The 14,900-nt window shown below is 39.1% G+C and overlaps 1 protein-coding gene across 8 annotated transcripts in view; it reads right to left on the bottom strand.

Annotated features, from left to right (window-relative positions):
• Window positions 1–750: 750 nt before the first annotated feature.
• The window catches only part of LOC126267471 (PC-esterase domain-containing protein 1A-like), a 230,704-nt gene continuing 216,554 nt past the window's right edge, over window positions 751–14,900 (bottom strand). For all 8 annotated transcript variants that reach the window (XM_049972746.1, XM_049972747.1, XM_049972748.1 and 5 more), the window contains exons 9-10: window positions 2,365–2,592; window positions 751–2,137 (exon numbers count right to left, since the gene is read on the bottom strand). In XM_049972746.1, coding sequence (XP_049828703.1) covers window positions 1,722–2,137; window positions 2,365–2,592 — 644 coding nt within the window. In that variant the 3' untranslated portion in view covers window positions 751–1,721. The remainder of the gene's footprint in view (window positions 2,138–2,364; window positions 2,593–14,900) is intronic.

Below are 14,900 nucleotides of genomic sequence, written 5' to 3' on the forward strand. Positions count from 1 at the left end.
AAAACTATTTTCTTGCTGTGCTCTCTTCAATGGCATTATCCAAATACACAGCACAAATCTTTCTGGCTATCTTCACTGCTGTCCCCCTCTACTGAACTTTGACAGAAGAAAGTTGGGAATGTTCCAATTTCTCCACTTGACCTATTTTCTAGTGTCCACATCTCCATTCAAATATTATGTGAAGTGCATGCTTTCGTCTTTCCATCCTCTCTCTTCGCACCCTTTTCCCTCTCATTTTATTTTTAATAGAGGTCTTTTCGAAAGATAACTTGTCATGATAGTTCCATATGTAAGTTGTCTAATTAAATTGTTAGTGGACCATTTACTTTGTTTTAATACCCCTATGTTCAGTTTATATTCTGATTTATTTGCATAGCTCTGCTGGTGTACTACTTTGTCCATCATTATGTAACAATGAGCTTGCGTTGCATTAACCCTAGAGCAGGTAAGGTAATTTTGTTTAAGAACAGTTTGCAAAGCCAGTACAACATGTATTTCAGTTGTTACTTTTCAGTTTATTAAATAGCTTGAATGTGTATTAAGGTCCATGTGTCTCATTTATTTATTACCCTAGTAGTTCAAGGGCATTCAATTCTAGTGTGAATTTGATACTATAATTACAATTTCATACGTAATTCCAAGAAAATTTGAAAAACTACTAAAGAAATGGCAGAAGGAAGCTGTGGAAGATGTATCAGCATACATAAGAGAACGAGTATAATGCATTACTTCCAAGAAAAGTACAAGCAATAAAATAAAATAGCTCTTTTTATTACCAGAATGTCATTTACATATCTGCAAGATCAATTTTGCAATATTTCATTTTGAAATATTCATACCATCTCCCATTAAATTAAAATGAACATAGATGGAGACGGTGTCACAGATGTTCTCTAACACTCATACTGGTATTCATTACTGCATATGACAAAACATTGTAAATTGAAACAGAAAATGACTGCTTATAACAGTGGAATATGATAAGTAGAAACAGCAACAGAAATTACAAAAACATTCACAACAAAAATAACATTATAATCTTTAAAAACTTCAAAAAGAAGGCAAATACCTGAAAAAATGTAGCAAACAGTACAGCTTCAGTCTTTTTAAGTACAGGTTCCTAATAATTACATCTTAAAATAGCCCCACAATACAGTTCTGAACCTAAAGATTCCTTACTCAGTTAAATGAGAAATGTCAGAAGTAAGGACATAGAGAATCATACAGAGGACAATAAACATATAGGAAGTACATTGTAAGAGGGCATCAAAGAGCAAATTTAAGCTTAGGCTTTAACTTTTGTTGCATTTCTCGCTGTTGATATCTCTGCAGACTGGCTCCTCATGATTCCACTTATTTCTCACCCTCCTTAATTCTCTGCATTGTGTAAATAGGAGGAGCAATATTTGGTTATATATGGCAGTGTTTCCACGTATACTTCCAGGAATCTTAGAAATAACAATTGTTTTAGACTCCACACAATACAGCCCTGTACCCCAATTTCATTCATGTTTAAATGCAGAGCTGTTTAACAGTTTTATTACTTCACAACAAAAATTTGCCAATGATGACACACCTGTTTCAATCACAGCCATACGTATCACTGTCTTAATAACACTAAAAACAACACTCAGCACTAAAATTTCTGAAGCAGTGTTTATTATGTTCAGAGAATATGGAGCATTGTGTTGTAGTAATGAACTGCTGTGTAATAATTCACACTAATAATATGGCCTGTGCCTTCTGTTATGACGGCTCATTTCTCTTTGCCTTACTGGACCATAATGCACACTTGGAGGGAAGAAGGGTCCAGATTGTACAGGTCTTCTCTCTGTTACCTCTCTGTATACAAAATGAGAGCTTTCTGCTGTAATAGGGTAATTCCTATTCTGCAATGGAGAATTGCTGAAGTCTGGTTCTTTCCAATTTTGATGAAAATTTCTGTCTCTGTAAAAGCACGGTTTGTTTTGTGTAAAGCCTAACAAAGGCCGAGGATTTCCCGTATTCATCCTTCTAATAACATCATTGTATGGTTTTTGTGGATCAGCTGAAGAGAAATTTACATTTCTTTTTGGTGTATCTGACAAAGAAGGATTTACTGCAATACAGATATTTTCCTTATCTTCTTTTGTTGTATCTGAAATAAAAGTAAATATCTTTCAATTTAGTGTTAAAACACAACAGGCTTCATACATTTTAACAAAGCTCTTTAGTAAGTTATACATCATGTCCCTCACTGCCCAAGTTTAAAACGTATCACTGACATTAACAAATGAAAATTTAATGAATTTGCCAAAATCAGCAAATCTAAGTCAGTTGATTTTGCAACTGAAAAATGTATTTATGGAAGAAAATACAACTTACTTATAAAATTCTGTAGCTTTTTCTTCATGGCTATTCTGAATGGTGATCCAGTAACAACTGGTGATGAAAGTAGTTGTTTGAGTTTAATAGGTTTTTTCTTTTCCTTTAATGTTTGAGGTACTTTTGGTAGATGGATTTCTTCCTGCACCTTTTTAATTAGAAGGTTCTTCGCATTTTCCAGCATTGTTCCCCGAAAATGTCCTGGCAGCTCACATTCCCAAGACAATGCTATAAAAAACATTTCATACTTGAAAAGGTCAAGAGAAAATTTATAATCCACAACCAGTACATTAAAGCAAAAGTACAAGTAGGACTGTGCAGTTCGTTACATGTAGCATACCCAAAAGTAAAACACTATTGCATTTAAAAAAAAAGAGTAGTACAATTTTGAATGTTATCCATCATAATACATGAAAGGTATTGTTTTTGTCTATTAAGACAACTCAACTCTGATAGGTACTGCAGCACTATACCACCAGCTCAGTCGGAGCCTGTGGACACTAGAATAAAGCACGTATTAAATCATTGAGACAGTTAACTGGAATCATACCTTCACTTTAATAATGGCATCTCAGAGGATGGAATTGATAATATTATGAAAAGGAGAGATTGCTAATCAGTCAGCCTTAGAGACTACTGTGTGTGTGTGTGTGTGTGTGTGTGTGTGTGTGTGTGTGTGTGTGTGTGTGTGTGTTTTCACCTCAGAAGGAGGTCTTTTGGCTGAAAGCTCAAACATAGAGCAGTGTTTTTGTTGTATCTGTCTGTAACTCAACATCTCCTATATATAGTGAGTAATAATCTATCCTTTTAATAATATTATTGACATTATATGCAGAGCTTTTCGTCTTGTAAAATTTGAGGAGGCATTCAAAAGAAAATCTGTATCTACTGCAATATTATCAGTATTGATAAATGCAAAGCTAAAGAGGCATTGTATAGCAGGAGCACATCATTTATTTAGTAGTGAATCATTTTTCCAATTAAGACATTGTTGTACTTTGCTGCATCAACATTTGCTATTTAGTGCTACCTCATTTTTGTCATGAATGAAGAAAGAATTAACTGTGATTGTGTTAAACTAATGCCTCAGTGACAGTGGAAATTTTGCAACTAAATACTTTAAAGGAATTAATCTTCCTACCCATTGCAGTAATACTACTACACTTCTTCATAAAATTGAATCAAAATATCAGTTGCATTTGAATAGGATCAGTTACATTTGAATAGGACAGCAGTTCATATGTTTTAGGTTTACTAATGTTAGTATAGCTGTACTCTCCTCTGTATTTATAAAGGATGGAACTGAGGAAAATCATTTTGCACGCAACTACATGCTACATGTAATTATGGCTTTAAGGAGACGAAACATTACAAGAACCTCATTATCCTGCTTAGAACACCAGTTCCCACAAAGACCACTACAATTTTCACAGAAACATGTAGTAAGCCAATCACACAAAATTAGACACTGCTTAGCAATTCTCTTCTCCCAACTGACAAATGTGGTCCATCATTATGCCACTGGTGTTTCCACTTCTTTGCCAAATAGGTTGTAGCTTTTTGATAGTGGGGCTATGACTTACCCACCCAGTACAGTCCATCCCAGTCCTATCATTTCTATAACTTTTTGTATTCAAGACAGCACCACCTGTACATGGAGCTGTGTTACACATAAACATCATTGCAACCACACGTCCTGGTGTCTAAGGCTGTATGAGGACATAAATTGTCGACAACAAGCACACCCCTTTTGTTGGCATTCCCCTCTTTTTGTCTCAAATGCTCGTTTTGGTTTATTTTATAAGGCCTCACAATATTGTTGTGCATTGATGGTCTCAGCTGGAGGCACAAATTCAACCAAAATTCTCTCTTTTCAGTCCCACAAAACTGGGGCCACGATTTTTTGCCCAAAATTGCGGTTTTAATTTTTTGGCAGATGGGGTATTGGCATGACACCACCTAATGATTGTCTTTTTGTCTCAGGCATGTAATGAGCCACCTATGTTTCATCTCCAGTCACAATACAGCTCAGAAATCCCTCAACTTCCAATTCAAGTCACTCAAAAAACTCACAGTCACAACCCGGCTGATTTCTTGTGTGCTGCTCTGTCAACTGTTTAGGGACCCATCTTGCACACAGTTTCTGGTACCCTAATGTTTCTGTTAGTATCTCATATAAGAGTGTTATGAAGAGCTGTGGAAACATTTCAAAATTTCATCCATTTTCAATCAACAGCTTTCACGGACAGTTTCCTCAATTTTTTTGCAGCCACCCATCAGTCAAAATGAAAGGTCTTAGACTCCTCTGTTTGTCATGAACTTTTGTTCTGCCTCCTCTAAACTCCCTACACCACTTCAATACACCCATTCTGTTCATAAAACCTTCAATGTTTTGATTCACAAAATAAATTTCATTAGGTGTTATTCTCTCCACAATTAGGAAGTTTATCACGGCACATGGCTCGCACTTTGCGGGATTTCTTACCTACATCTTTCATGCAACTGGACACTACAACATGAAATTACAGACTACCGTGCTCCTGCAATGCTCGCTCTGATCAGGGGATCCCAGCCTACCACTCAGTGTTACCAACCCTCAAAAACTAAAAACCCACAGCCCATTATAGTCACAGTACACTTAGTTTCTGGCCACCTCTCATAGTTTTTTTATGTTGTACTGTGTAGCAGTACCAAAACTAAAAGACTCTTAAGAGTATGCCTCAGATTGTCAAAACTTGTATCCAAAAGGTTGAGTCTAACCAAAAAAAGGGCAACTGAAAGCTAAAAGGAGAGAAACTTTAAACTACCACTACCTTTTCCTGAGGAACAGAAATTTTGCTGCTTACACAAGTACAGTCCATGGACCTAGAATAGAACATGACTGAAAGACAGATAACAACACATTAATTAGATTTCTCATGTCCCAGTTCCATTTGCATTTTCTCTGTCAGCAGAATGCAGTCTCTTAGTGAAGTTTACAATGTGATGGCACTAAGATGTCATTAAAAACTCTCATGAAGATAGCATAATATCTTGCCTTGAAAACTATCTGGAACAGTACAGATTCGACAGTGGTGAATGTGAGACAAAGAGTTCTTTAAAGGCTTTGGTGATGTCGCCAACATACAGGAAATGTCAGAGCACTGAATAAAGCCAATCTCGAGCAATTACTCCACAACAGCGCCAATACCTGGGTTCAGCTTCATGACCACATACAATGATACCTGCAAAACAGTTGTCCACAGACCTGTGTATCTGCGACAGTAGGTTTCACAAGCAGCACTGTAAAGACAAATCTGTTTCACTGATGAAACACACTTCAATTTGCAGAACGATTCTGGCCACACATCCATCTGTATGGAAAGTATAAGCTAGAACACTGGGGTAAAATACTGGTTTTGTTACATACTTGTTTTAAATTTAATCATGTTTCTGATTTTTTTTTTAATTACATGTTTTCATACTGCTGTATGGCAATTATCTTTTAGTTAAGCTTTACCTTGTTCTGTAAACTTTTCTCAGGCAATATTATCCAATTTATTGACTGTATCAACTTTGGGACACTAGCATACCCCAGCAGTAACCACCAGGTCATTTTCATAATCCTGACTGCCAAATAATTAAGGCAGAATATTGTGTCAACACAGCAGCCAGCCACAACCATATTTTGCAACACTTCTGCAAAGGTTTATTCTGCTAGCTCAACCTTCAGCACATACATCATCAACTTAATGAGAATATAAACAGGAATACCTAACACATAATGACAAAATTGAAAGACAGACTGCCACAGGTCCTAAATGATGATATCCACACATATGTGGAATATGTCAAACAATTTCAATCATATTTTCATTTAAAAGGTAATAACAAACTTGTCACAAAATGTCTGCATGTTTGGCAAACAAACTAAAAGAGAGAAAATTTGTTCAAACAGTGGAGTAACTGTTTTACTGAAGAGTCATGACCAGGCTTGGGCTGGTCGCATAGTAGCGCTGAAAGGGTGATGTCCTGGTGCGGCGTTGCTGATGGAAATAAACTTCCAGTACCCACAAGTAATCAGTCTGAGGATGACAAATGGTCATGTGGGAGCTGCAGAGTAGACTTGCAAGTGTGAGCTGGGACAAACCTCTGCCTGTCTTGCAGACAGCCACTGACTGACACAGGCATGCCTTCCCACCCCTCTCTTGGAAAACATGCCCCTTAGTCTGGTGGTGACCACTCTGGCTCCATACTTCATAGCCCATAATGATAGACTTTCTGAATAAACATGGCACACATGCCAGCTTCTGGAAAGCACCCTATTGTTCTTATTCAATAATTTTGTACATTCCTAAATGCCCACTCTAGGAGTAGTCTTGCCCTCATGTGGTCCCAAAAACATAAACGTACAGTACACTAAGGTGCATATGATAATTCTTTGGCTATTGTACCGATGCATCATAAAAGAGACAAAAAGTTTAGAAGACTTGTTTACACTGTTCACATTATGTAAGTGAAGAAGTACCAAAGTCAGATTTTATGAAACACTTACAATATTTGAAATTATTAATAATATAGACACAGCCACTACTACCAACTACCTTGGATGTGGAGGGAGTTGGTTGTCAGTATATAGTTAAGGCTCCTCTGAAACTAAACATTATAAGTAGTAAAGTACTAAAAATACCTGTTCTTGAATAATAGACCAAGACCTTAAAATTCTGCGAAAATTATTCTTTATAGAGTACAGAGCTGTTGGTTTGAACAGAAATATGTTTTTTATGACAAATTTCATTAAGAAATAAATATCTTGGGAAGAAGGAGTCAGTATCTCTGAACAGGCCTTTGCAGAACGTACTTGAGTCCACGTCACATATTATTTTTTATAATGTGCTTTTGGACTCTGATTTATGAGTTCCCAAAAATGAACCCACATATCATTATGGAATAAATGCAAAGTATGCTACGTTTATCATCCTTGTGTAACATGCAGCAATGAGCCAAAATATTATGACCACTGCCCACTGCAAGTTGGAATGCCGTGTTTGCATGGATGCAGTAAGGTAAGTATAGAAGCAGAGCAGACTCCAATTGAGAGTTATATTAGCAACAAAATTGTCCGTAAACGAAGAAATACTCTGATGTAGGTGACTGACAATGTACAAATCATGCAATGGAAAATCAGGGAAGGAGGAGCACTATGAATCTGTACAGACTGCTACTCATCACACTCAGACAGTATATGCAGCAGACATGCATGTTAGTTGGATAGCTATGAATTAGATAGTTGGATAGCTATCAGACTGTCATCAGATGTAAAAGAAACACACACATCCAAACATGCCCAAATTGCAAATGCATGGCCATTGTCATCTACAAGCACTGACGCATGACCCGAGATGAGAATTCTCCAATTGAAATAATTTTTAGATTGACAATTTAGCAAGTCAAATGGTAGGCACCAGTTACAAGTCAGCCTACTCTAGCATCGTTCGCGGCATGCTCGCAACACTGCCCTCTGCCGCTTTAATCTGTCAGTCACCGAGTTATTTTAATCAGTGTATCTCATCTTGGTTGGTGTGGATAGTTGGGCAAGAGCCAAAATGTTATGGCTCATTGCCTGAGAATGACCATCTTGGAAACGTTGGCCTACAGTTTACGTCAAGTTGTCATAAACACCTGTGGAAAGCACCTCAAGGACAGTGAAACCTCAAGTATGTATCCAGGTGTTGGATGCCCATGTTTCATAGCAGACCTTGAAGGACGGGGCTTGCTTGCTCACTCTGTTAATGGAGCACACCATTAAGTGCACACTGCTGGGCGTGGGCTGCCAGACCAGACAACCCCTCGAGGTCTCCTGTTGATCCAAATGACATCATCGATTGTAATTTTAGGGATCATCAAAATATGTCATCTGGTCAAATGAAACACATTTCTTGTTACACATGGTACATTATGATGTCTTGGTCACCAAATTACCTGATCTCAATTTGGTTAAACACATTTGTGTCACCAACAGCAGCTCTGCACCCACAAACCAGTGGCCCATAGTTTACAGTAATTTCATGGTTAATGGATTGACATCTGGTGCTACATACCTACAGAAACCAACCAAAGACTTCTCAAATCCATGCCACATTGAATCACTGCTGTATTGCATTCCAAAAGTAGGTCAACATACTATTATGAAGAGTGATGTTTTGGTTCATTAGTTTACATCTGTCAGCATCCATATTACAAATTGAGATTTGTTTTGGCATTTCACCATGTGTCTGGTATGTTCCAATAAACTGGATTTATTATCAAGCAATTTTACTGATAAAAGGTCATTAACATACAAAAGAAAATTAAGGGTTCAAAGATGGGTCCTAGTGGGACACCACAGATGTTTAGTTTGCAGTTTAACAAAGACTGATAGCTTTATACAGGACCCTTTCCTAATGATACCCTTTGTTTCCTGTCACAGAGAAAGGATTTGAACCATTTTGTGACATTTCCTGTTATACTGTATTATTTTCAAATTCTGATTTACACAGTAAAATGTATGTATACCTAGCCTTCTCAAATCTGAATCCGTTAGATATGCTAACTACGACTTTGAAAATATATCGCTGGATTGGTGCAAAAGTTTGTAGCATTTTTCTGTAGTTTAACAAATGCCGTGCGCGCACGCGCGGGCGCCCACACACACACACACACACACACACACACACACACACACACACACACACACACACACACACACACACACACGCGCGCGTAAGTCAATAACAATATATTCTCTCTCAGTATTTACAAGAGTCTGCCAATGCTGGGACAATTTTTTGATTTCGCAGTTATATTACATGGTTTTGAGCCAAAGAACTCAGCGAGACATGTTCTGAGTACATTTTCATCTGGAAAGAAGTTGCTTGGAAGTTTTATGGTAGAAAGTGGAGAAGGTGAAAAATCTGAGAGCACACGATCAGACGAATAAGGTAGGTGCAGAATGACTTCCCAACTCCTGTATAGAGTATTTTGTCAGTCAAGCAGAATGCAAGTGGGTGTTATCGAGGAGTAGCATCACTTCACACAGTCTTCTTGGTCATTGTTCTTGGACAGCATCTGCAAGACATCTCTGTTGTTGACAACAAATGTCAGCAATAATGGTTACATCTCAGGGAAGCACTTTGTAGTACATACCACACCATCACTGTTCCACAACATGCATATTATTATCTTTTGTGGATACATGCAGGTTTCTGAAGGGGGAGTTGCTGCTTTATTCTACATCTACATCTACATCCATACTCCGCAAGCCACCTGACGGTGTGTGGCGGAGGGTACCCTGAGTACCTCTATCGGTTCTCCCTTCTATTCCAGTCTCGTATTGTACGTGGAAAGAAGGATTGTCGGTATGCTTCTGTGTGGGCTCTAATCTCTCTGATTTTATCCTCATGGTCTCTTCGCGAGATATACGTAGGAGGGAGCAATATACTGCTTGACTCTTCGGTGAAGGTATGTTCTCGAAATTTTAACAAAAGCCCGTACTGAGCTACTGAGCGTCTTCCTGCAGAGTCTTCCACTGGAGTTTATCTATCATCTCCGTAACGCTTTCGCAATTACTAAATGATCCTGTAACGAAGCGCGCTGCTCTCCGTTGGATCTTCTCTCTCTCTTCTATCAACCCTACCTGGTGCGGATCCCACACTGCTGAGCAGTATTCAAGCATTGGGCGAACAAGCGTACTGTAACCTACTTCCTTTGTTGTTGGATTGCATTTCCTTAGGATTCTTCCAATGAATCTCAGTCTGGCATCTGCTTTACCGACGATCAACTTTATATGATCATTCCATTTTAAATCACTCCTAATGAGTACTCCCAGATAATTTATGGAATTAACTGCTTCCAGTTGCTGACCTGCTATTTTGTAGCTAAATGATAAGGGACCTATCTTTCTATGTATTCGCATCACATTACACTTCTCTACATTGAGATTCAATTGCCATTCCGTGCACCATGCGTCAATTCGCTGCAGATCCTCCTGCATTTCAGTACAATTTTCCATTGTTGCAACGTCTCGATACACCACAGCATCATCTGCAAAAAGCCTCAGTGAACTTCCAATGTCATCCACCAGGTCATTTATGTATATTGTGAATAGCAACGGTCCTATGACACTCCCCTGCGGCACACCTGAAATCACTCTTACTTCGGAAGACTTCTCTCCATTGAGAATGACATGCTGCGTTCTGTTATCTAAGAACTCCTCAATCCAATCACACAATTGATCTGATAGTCTGTATGCTCTTACTTTGTTCATTAAACGACTGGGGGGAACTGTGTCGAACGCCTTGCGGAAGTCAAGAAACACGGCATCTACCTGTGAACCCGTGTCTAAGGCCCTCTGAGTCTCGTGGACGAATAGCGCGAGCTGGGTTTCACACGACCGTCTTTTTCGAACCCATGCTGATTCCTACAGAGTAGATTTCTAGCCTCCAGAAAAGACATTATACTCGAACATAATACGTGTTTCAAAATTCTACAACTGATCGACGTTAGAGATATAGGTCTATAGTTCTGCACATCTGTCCGACGTCCCTTCTTGAAAACGGGGATGAACTGTGCCCTTTTCCAATCATTTGGAACGCTTCGCTCTCCTAGAGACCTACGGTACACCGCTGCAAGAAGGGGGGCAAGTTCCTTCACGTACTCTGTGTAAAATCGAACTGGTATTCCATCAGGACCAGCGGCCTTTCCTCTTTTGAGCGATTTTAATTGTTTCTCTATCCCTCTGTCGTCTACTTCGATATCTACCATTTTGTCAACTGAGCGACAATCTAGAGAAGGAAGATCAGTGCAGTCTTCCTCTGTGAAACAGCTTTGGAAGAAGACATTTAGTAATTTGGCCTTTAGTCTGTCATCCTCTGTTTCAGTACCATTTTGGTCACAGAGTGTATGGACATTTTGTTTTGATCCACCTACCGCTTTGACATAGGACCAAAATTTCTTAGGATTTTCTGCCAAGTCACTACATAGAACTTTACTTTCGAATTCATTGAAAGCCTCTCGCATAGCCCTCCTCACACTGCATTTCGCTTCGCGTAATTTTTGTTTGTCTGCAAGGCTTTGGCTATGTTTATGTTTGCTGTGAAGTTCCCTTTGCTTCCGCAGCAGTTTTCTAACTCGGTTGTTGTACCACGGTGGCTCTTTCCCATCTCTTACGATCTTGCTTGGCACATACTCATCTAACGCATATTGTACCATGGTTTTGAACTTTGTCCACTGATCCTCAACACTATCTGCACTTGAGACAAAACTTTTGTGTTGAGCCATCAGGTACTCTGTAATTTGTGCTGAACCATTCCTTTCTTTTCCTTATGTTAGTATGCCCCCCATGAACCATGCCGTTGGTGAGGAGGCATGCGTGCCTCAGCGATACAGATAGCCGTACCGTAGGTGCAACCACAACGGAGGGGTATCTGTTGAGAGGCCAAACAAACATGTGGTTCCTGAAGAGGGGCAGCAGCCTTTTCAGTAGTTGCAAGGGCAACAGTCTGGATGATTGACTGATCTGGCCTTGTAACAATAACCAAAACGGCCTTGCTGTGCTGGTACTGCGAACGGCTGAAAGCAAGGGGAAACTACAGCCATAATTTTTCCCGAGGGCATCCAGCTCTACTGTATGGTTAATGATGATGGCGTCCTCTCGGGTAAAATATTCTGGAGGTAAAATAGTTCCCCATTTGGATCTCCGGACGGGGACTACTCAAGAGGATGTCGTTATCAGGAGAAAGAAAACTGGCATTCTACGGATCGGAGCGTGGAATGTCAGATCCCTTAATCAGGAGGGTAGGTTAGAAAATTTTAAAATGGAAATGGATAGGTTCAACTTAGATATAGTGGGAATTAGTGAAGTTCAGTGGCAGGAGGAACAAGACTTTTGGTCAGGCAAATACAGGGGTTATAAATACAAATAGAGGTAATGCAAGAGTAGGTTTAATAATGAATAAAAAAATAAGAATGCGGGTAAGTTACTGCAAACAGCATAGTGAACGCATTATTGTGGCCAAGATAGACTCAAAGCCCACGTCTACTACAGTAGTACAAGTTTATATGCCAACTAGCTCTGCAAATGACGAAAAAATTGAAGAAATGTATGATGAAATAAAAGAAATTATTCAGATAGTGAAGGGAGACGAAAATTTAATATTCGTGGCTGACTGGAATTCGGTAGTAGGAAAAGGGAGAGAAGGAAACGTAGTAGGTGAACATGAATTGGGGGTAAGAAATGAAAGAGGAAGCCGCCTGGTAGAATTTTGCACACAGCATAACTTAATTATCGCTACCACTTGGTTCAATAATCATAAAAGAAGACTGTATATATGGAAGAAACCTGAAGATACTAAAAGATATCAGATAGACTACATAATGGTAAGACAGAAATTTAGGAACCCGGTTTTAAATTGTAAAACATTTCCAGGGGCAGATGTGGAATCTGACCACAATCTATTGGTTGTGAACTGTAGATTAAAACTGAAGAAACTGCAAAAAGGTGGGAATTTAAGGAGATGAGACCTGGATAAACTGACTAAACCAGAGTTTCAGGGAGAGCATAAGGGAAAACTGACAGGAATGGGGGAAAGAAATACAGTAGAAGAAGAATGGGTAGATTTGAGGGATGAAGTATTGAAGGCAGCAGAGGATCAAGTAGGTATAAAGACAAGGGCTAGTAGAAATCCTTGGGTAACAGAAGAAATATTGAATTTAATTGATGAATAGAGAAAATATAATAATGCAGTAAATGAAGCAGGCAAAAACGAATACAAACGTATCAAGAATGAGATGGACAGGAAGTGCATAATGGCTAAGCAGGGATGGCTAGAGGATAAATGTAAGGATGTAGAGGCACGTCTCACTAGGGGTAAGATAGATACTGCCTACAGGAAAATTAAAGAGACCTTTAGAGAAAACAGAGCCACTTGTATGAATATCAAAAGCTCAGATGGAAACCCAGTTCTAAGCAAAGAAAGGAAAGCAGAAAGGTGGAAATAGTATACAGAGGGTCTATACAAGGGCGATGTACTTGAGGACAATATTATGGAAATGGAAGAGGATGTAAATGAAGATGAAATGGGAGATACGATACTGCATGAAGAGTTTGACAGAGCACTGAAAGACCTAAGTCGAAACAAGGCCCCGGGAGTAGATAACATTCCATTAGGACTACTGACAGCCTTGGGAGAGCCAGTCCTGATAAAACAGGCGAAATACCCTCAGACTTCAAGAAGAATATAATAATTCCAATCTCAAAAAAAGCAGGTGTTGACAGGTATTAAAATTACCGAACTATCAGTTTAATAAGTCACGGCTGCAAAATACTAACGCGAATTCTTGACAGACGAATGGAAAAACTAGTAGAAGCCGACCTCGGGGAAGACCAGTTTGGATTCCGTAGAAATGTTGGAACATGTGAGGCAATACTGACCCTACGACTTGTCTTAGAAGCTAGCTTAAGGAAAGGCAAACCTACGTTTCTAGCATTTGTAGAATTAGAGAAAGCTTTATACAATGTTGACTGGAATACTCTCTTTCAGATTCTGAAGGTTGCAGGGGTAAAATACAGGGAACGAAAGGCTTTTTACAATTTGTACAGAAACCAAATGGCAATTATAAGAGTTGAGGGGCATGAAAGGGAAGCAGTGGTTGGGAAGGGAGTGAGACAGGGTTGTAGCCTCTCCCCGATTTTATTCAATCTGCATATTGAGCAAGCAGTGAAGGAAACAAAAGAAAAATTTGGAGTAGGTATTAAAATCCATGGAGAAGAATTAAAAACCTTGAGGTTCGTCGATGTCATTGTAATTCTGTTAGAGACAGCAAAGGACTTGGAAGAGCAGTTGAACGGAATGGATAGCGTCTTGAAAGGATGATATAAGATGAACATCAACAAAAGCAAATCGAGGATAATGGAATGTAGTCGAATTAAATCGGGTGATGCTGTGGGAATTAGATTAGGAAGTGAGACACTTAAAGCAGTAAAGGAGTTTTGCTATTTGGGGAGCAAAATAACTGATGATGGTCGAAGTAGAGAGGATATAAAATGTAGACTGGCAATGGCAAGGAAAGCGCTTCTGAAGAAGAGAAATTTGTTAACATCGTGTACAGATTTAAGTGTCAGGAAGTCATTTCTGAAAGTATTTGTATGGAGTGTAGCCATGTATGGAAGTGATACATGGACAATAAATAGTTTAGACGAGAAGAGAATAGAAGCTTTCGAAATGCGTTGCTACAGAAGAATGCTGAAAATTAGATAGGTAGATCACATAACTAATGAGGAGGTATTGAATAGAATTGGGGAGAAGAGGAATTTTGTGGCAGAACTTGACTAGAAGAAGGGATCGATTGGTGGGACATGTTCTGAGGCATCTAGGGATCACCACTTTAGCATTGGAGGGCAGCGTTGAGGGTAAAAATCGTAGAGGGAGACCAAGAGCTGAATACACCAAGCATATTCAGAAGGATGTAGGGTGCAGTAGGTACTGGGGGATGAAGAAGCTTGCACAGGATAGAGCAGC

The sequence above is a fragment of the Schistocerca gregaria genome, chromosome 4 (genome assembly GCF_023897955.1).
Source record: "Schistocerca gregaria isolate iqSchGreg1 chromosome 4, iqSchGreg1.2, whole genome shotgun sequence".
Classification (NCBI taxonomy): Eukaryota; Metazoa; Arthropoda; class Insecta; order Orthoptera; family Acrididae; genus Schistocerca; species Schistocerca gregaria.